Raw genomic sequence first — 6,201 nt, 5'->3', positions numbered from 1 at the left:
TTTTTTATTAACATATTATTTTTTATTAGTTTTATTAACGTATTAGTAAAGTATGGGGCTATTTATTGTGTTAATTTAATTCACAAATTAACATTTATAGGTGGACTCCTCTTTTTTAACAACTTTTAAAATAAATTTCTTTTAATTTTGTCAAGGCAGTGTAAACATGCTTTAAAGTAAAGACTTAATGATGGCCAATACTGAGCTTTTATACAATTTAAATATTTTATATTTATTTGTCAAGTAGTGCAGTGCAGAAATCCAAGAAATTTTTAAGGGTTAATTTATTATTATTTTTTTTACCAGGTGTCATACCATCACCATCACCAGGTGTCATTACCACTATAGCAGGTTTTGTATTGGTAATTACATTGTCATTTGCTTTGAATGCTATGAATGTTAATGATAGATTCCTGATGATTAGTCTTTTTTAATCATTATAATTAAAAGACATGCCATTTATTAATGAATTGGTCACTGTTTATCATTTTACTGGAACAGGACAGCTTCACAGTCTGGGTTGGGGAGGAGATCAAAGTAGCACAGCAGTGTTTTTGTCCTTCTTCTTGTCTTTGCTCAGATCCTAAAGACCCTAGATGATCTTAGATCAGGAGTGGTGACCCTAATTTGCTTAGACTTACTCAGATCTACCCACACATTGCTCTCTCAATTATATGTTACGGACGGCTCATAAACTTGCACTTAGCTTTGGGCATTGTGGCCTGAGGTTCATGCGAGGCAGCTCCAGAGCATCCCGTTCAGTTGTCAAAGCCTTCTGTGTAAAGTATCCAAGCTGTGTCTGAATGTGTGTTCTTCTTTAATTATTATATAAACACATATTGTCATTTTTTAATGAATTGGTCACTTTTTATCATTTTACTGGAACAGGACAGTTTGAAAGTCTGAGTTGGGGATAAGATCAAAGTTGCAAAAAAATATATATCTAGTAACATTTATTAGAAATAAATGCACAATTATTTTTGGCGGTAAAATAGATTATATTTAAATATATTTATAATAATTTATAATATTTATAATAATTATAATATATGTAATACCTGATCTATTTATTTATTTATAACATGAATTTATAACCTGAGGACATAAAAACTCCCCTAGCTGAAGAATCACCCTTATATGCTTGGTCTCCAGTTTGTGTTCCACACTGTCTGAAAGTCACCGGTCAGTCACAGTATTTTTACGACTCTCTCGCTAAGACAGGGCCTGATGTTCTTTAGAGATGTTGGCTAGCACCGTTAGAGCCCTGTGTAAACCTGCAGGGTCAAACCAAACACTGGGCCTCATTCACCAATATCTTCCCAAGAGGTTTCTTCCATTTCTTGAGTTCTAATAAAAAGTCTATGTCAGCTTTGTGGCTGAAGGAAGGGTCATGTCTATGAATGTATGTATGTGCAGTGTGGTTCCTCAAGTGTCTCTTTCGAGGTGCAGAGGTGCATTTTGACAAGCACAAGCTGACTCGAGAGACAAAGGCCTGACATGGCGCTTATCTCACATACAGACACATCCCTCGACACGGCATTTGCACATTTGGTGGCTCAGCGGTTAGAGCGCCGGGATATCGATAACAGGGTTGTGGGTTCGATTCCCGGGCTCGGCAAGCTGCCACTGTTGGGCCCTTGAGCAAGGCCCTTTACCCTCTCTGCTCCCCGGGCGCTGGAGTTGGCTGCCCACCGCTCTGGGTGTGTGTCTGTACTCACTGCCCCTAACACATGTGTGTGTGTGAGTGTGTGTTCACTACCAGATGGGTTAAATGCGGAGGACACATTTCGCTGTACACTGTACAGTGACAAATACGTGCACCTTTACCTTTACCTTTACACACTCAGCCCGAATCTTGGACCTGCTGGATATTATGTTCGAGTAACACAATGTACAGCTATAACCTTAATTGACCTAGTAAAATGTTAACCCATGGAATTGCTTGCACATACACACATGCTCATGTGATATGATTTCACCTGATGAAAGCTAATATCAGCACAGTATTCTGTATAGAATTATGCGTATTGAGCAACTGGTGTTGAAAGCAGAGCAGGTAGTATTTGGGTGGTGGGTCTGTCTCAGCACTGCAGTGACACTGACTGACATGGTGGTGGTGTTGAGTGTGTTAGTAGTGTGTGTTGCGCTGGTGGTACGAGTGGATCAGACTGAGAACAGTCCACCAACCCGAAATATCCAGCCAACAGCGTCCTGTGGGCAGCAGCGTCCTGTGAGCACTGATGAAGGACTAGAGGATGACCAACACAAACTGTGCATCAGCAGATACAGAGCTTCTGTCTCTGACTTTACCTTTATCTACAAGGTGGTCCAACTAGATAGGAGTGTCTAATAGAGTGGACAGTGAGTGGACACAGGCCTGTGGTACCTGATCCACTTGAACCAGTAGTACAACACTCACTAACACATTTACCACTACCATGTCAGTCAGGGTCACTGCAGTGTCACCCAAATACTACAGTCTGCTCGGCAGTGGTCAGTGGTCCTGTGGGGTCCTGATCATTGAAGAACAGGAAATTAGGAAGTGGTTCTAGTTTTTATGTTGTTTTCTATTTTTTTTTTTTTTTTTTAGAAGGATTCATTTCTAGCACCCACAGCTCTGTCTATGCCGTTGAGAAGAGCCTAGTGTAAAAAAGCTTCACTTTTATTCAATCAAACTCATACTGGCTTAAAAGTGGTCACCCAAAGACATAAAATTTTATGAAAACATTTATTTCAACAGTGCTAACACAAAGAATGTAGAATCCAGTACTAGAAAAATGATGATAAACATTTCAGTATGGGAAGGGAGGGGGGGGGGCGCTCAGTCTGTAGATGTCCTGATGGACTGTATGGGATATGGCTTTGACTGTACAAAACCGGTGTGACTCAATACTGAAAGCTTCGTTTGGTCTGAATATCATCCAGAATCTGCTGCAACTCCTCGTCCTCAAATCGACCCTCCAAGCTAGATAAAAGGGGGAAAGAGAGAGAAAGTGAGTGAAAGGCCAGAAAGCTTCATTAAAATCTTTCTGAAATGACGTTCTGAAGCAGGACTCACCTTGGAATGAGTGCTTTCGCTTCTTCTGCTGCTTCCGGACACAGATTGGCTAAACTAGCCAATTCGAATTTATGTAGCTTCTTTTGCAGGAGTAAGCTGTAAAACAAGGGCGTAGCAGCAGTGAGATTATGTCTGAAGAAGTAGGTGAGAAATGGTGTGGTATGTGACGACCCTGTGTCAGCCCTCTGCTGGTCCTAAGTGGGAAAGGTATGACTAGCAGGAAGGAGGTGCAGTGATTAGAGGATGCACCTGGGTGCAACTGGTACATGTGAGTATATAAAGTACATAAGGGAAACTGAGACAGGTAGTGGGGCGCTCTCTTAGACCCTGTTTACACCTGCCATTAACATGCGGCCTGATGATCCGAACTTAAGCAGCCAGCACAAAGTACAGGGGTACACAATAATCACAAGATCACATCGCCCACACGAGTTAGCTGAGCACGATTTTGTCTCTGATGGCCTTGGAATGCCAAAAATTCTAAAATAATTTTCTGAATTTTTAAATGTTATTTTATTTTGGTTTCAAATCAAAAGTAGTGTGAGAGTGACGGCATTAATGTGTGGAAATTAATGGAAATTACGTGAGAAATCCAATCACAGGCAGTCACAGTAGACAAGGGTAAAATGGCAGGTGTGAACGGCTCTGTCTTTTGGCAATCATCTGTGACCGGATCACCTGAGACACATATTAATACCAGGTGTGGACGGGGCCTCAGACCCAGAGAAGACTCCTGGGAAAGGTCTTTGACTTCAGCTCTCAGGGTGAAAAACTTGGATCGGTGTAATATCAGGAGATCCTAATTATCTGACCATTATATAACCTGATACTATCTAGGAGAGGTTGTGTGTTTTTGTCCTTCTTCACAAAGACCCTAGATGACCTTTGATCAGGAGTGGTGTCTCTAATTTGCCGTAGACATTTAAAACTAATTTTTGTCTTCAATAATGCTGTATAATAATGCAATAATTTTACTCATATCTATCCACACACTGATCACCCAATTATGTGTCATGGAAATCTCATAAAAGACCCCAACATATAAAAGGGAGAGCAACTTGCACTTGGCTTTGGGCATTGTGGCCTTAAGTTCATGTCAGGCTGCTGCAGAGCATCCTGTTCAATTGTCAATGCCTTCTATGTAAAGCGGGAACACAATTAATCCAGCCAAATTCACTATTAAGAAGGTGTCCACAAACTTTTGGACACCACACACACACAATTTGACAGTTTAGGGAGAATTTTGCGTTCAGCAGGAGCTCAAACACGCCCCCAGTAGAGCCAACAGCAGCACGCTGGTCCTCACCTGCGCACGCTGGCGATGGTCTCGCGGTTCTTGAAGCGGCTGAAACGCGCCGTGTAGTTCAGGGTCTTCATGAAGACTTCGGAAAGCTCCTGCTCATCCTCCGCACTCTCGTTCTGCTGCTTACGGTGCTCGAGAAGCATGTGAACCTCAGAGTTCAGGAGCGTCTCCGAATTCTCAAATTCTGCACACACATGGAATATAACATGAGCTAATCACAGGGTAAACACAGGGTCACCACCAGTCTCGCGGTACTCTACATGTTTCTTCATCTGGAGAACCACCTTTGACATAGCCACCACCTTTCCACCAAACCTCATTAGATAGATACTAGGATCAGAAGTATGTGCTCCTCAAAAACATGTGATAAGGTGTTAATTCTGTTTTCGTGTTTGAGTAGAACCTCACTGTCCAGCACGGCCAGGGGAGGGTAGGGCTCTTCTAATAAGGCTTGGTTCCCATTGGCTGTTATTCATGCTCTTAGTGAGCCTCTCATTCTCAATCTTGGTCGCTCCTCCTCGGTTCTTCCTAATGCTCTTAGAAAGCTTCTCTTTTTTAATCTTGGTTCAGGCCGGTTCGGAGTCTGACTCTTTTTCACCCTTCGATTAGTTTGGTCAGGTCTGAATACAGCAACTCGGCAGCGGACCAAAGACCCTTCGAAACCCTTGAGAGGAGACAGTCTGGTCCCAAAATTGAAGAGTTTGCTTCTGACCTCGATCCAACCCAACTATCTAACCTGGTATGTTGCCCAGATAACTACTACAGCTCTGAACAGATGCCATCTCTGCTGCTGCTCAATATTAAACGTCACCGAAATTTGCAGCACCGGTCCAAAACACAGGACCTTCCCCCCGTGTTCGCTTTCTTGCTCCAGCCCAAGGCTGGCTGACCAAAAAAAGGAGAGAACGTTCTCATGGATTCTTCCCAGCTCAAACCAAGAAGAAAATATCTAGGTAAAAAGATACATAGCTTCCTTCTCAACCATCAGGCCCCTGCAACCGATCCAGAATCCAGCGGCACGGGTCGTCTTCATCTGGCTTCCTGTAGCTGCTCCCTGCATCAGATTCAACCCCCTGACGCTGACCTACAAAGCCAGGAATGGACCTGCCAGCCCCTCCGTACTTGATGGCGATGGTCAAAACCCCGATCTGCACCAAGAGCCCTTCCAGCTTCAAGTACGGCTCGGCTCTGCCCGGCTCTGCCCGCCATCCTTTCAGATCCACGGAAGACGAGCGTCCAGCCTTTTTTTTTCTGTCCTGCACCGAAGTGGTGGACGACCTTCGCCTGGGCAGTCGCTCACGGTCTTCAAACGCAGACTGAAGACCCTCCTCATCTGGGAGTACCTGGGCAGAGTGTGTAGAGCATGGTGGTCGCCATACTGACCTCTGTATTTAGTAGCAGTAAAGAGCGAAGCGAATGTAGAGAAACAGCCCTTAGATGTTGCTTGGTAGCATCTGGACTTACTATAGGCCAGCACTGAGAATAAGGAGGAGCTTTTATTATTATTATAATAATTATTATTATTATAAATATTATTAAAGACACCCACATTAAGGTTTATCAGTCTATTAAGACATCTAAAAGTATCTCCTGATAGCCACATCTACTGGTTCTCGCTGTAGTCAACAAACCCCCCCAAGATTCACCCTAAGGTAGATAGATAGATAGATAGACAGAGAGGCAGACAGACAGGCAGACAGACAGACAGACAGACAGACAGGCAGCTAACTAGATAGATAGACAGACAGAGAGGGAGACAGACAGATAGACAGACAGCTAGCTAGATAGATAGACAGACAGAGAGGGAGACAGATAGACAGACAGACAGATAGATAGATAG

General features: G+C 43.2%; 1 protein-coding gene across 1 annotated transcript in view; it reads right to left on the bottom strand.

The window, feature by feature from the left end:
- Window positions 1-2,714: 2,714 nt before the first annotated feature.
- polr2d (RNA polymerase II subunit D) overlaps window positions 2,715-6,201 on the bottom strand; it is a 4,261-nt gene continuing 774 nt past the window's right edge. The window contains exons 2-4 of the mRNA XM_072688729.1: window positions 4,365-4,545; window positions 3,059-3,154; window positions 2,715-2,965 (exon numbers count right to left, since the gene is read on the bottom strand). Of these exons, the coding sequence (XP_072544830.1) occupies window positions 2,887-2,965; window positions 3,059-3,154; window positions 4,365-4,545 (356 nt within the window). The 3' untranslated portion in view covers window positions 2,715-2,886. The remainder of the gene's footprint in view (window positions 2,966-3,058; window positions 3,155-4,364; window positions 4,546-6,201) is intronic.

The sequence above is a fragment of the Salminus brasiliensis genome, chromosome 9 (assembly GCF_030463535.1).
Source record: "Salminus brasiliensis chromosome 9, fSalBra1.hap2, whole genome shotgun sequence".
NCBI lineage: Eukaryota > Metazoa > Chordata > Actinopteri > Characiformes > Bryconidae > Salminus > Salminus brasiliensis.
The sequence above is the reverse complement of the archived record's forward strand: the minus strand, read 5'-3'. Positions and strand labels throughout refer to the sequence as shown.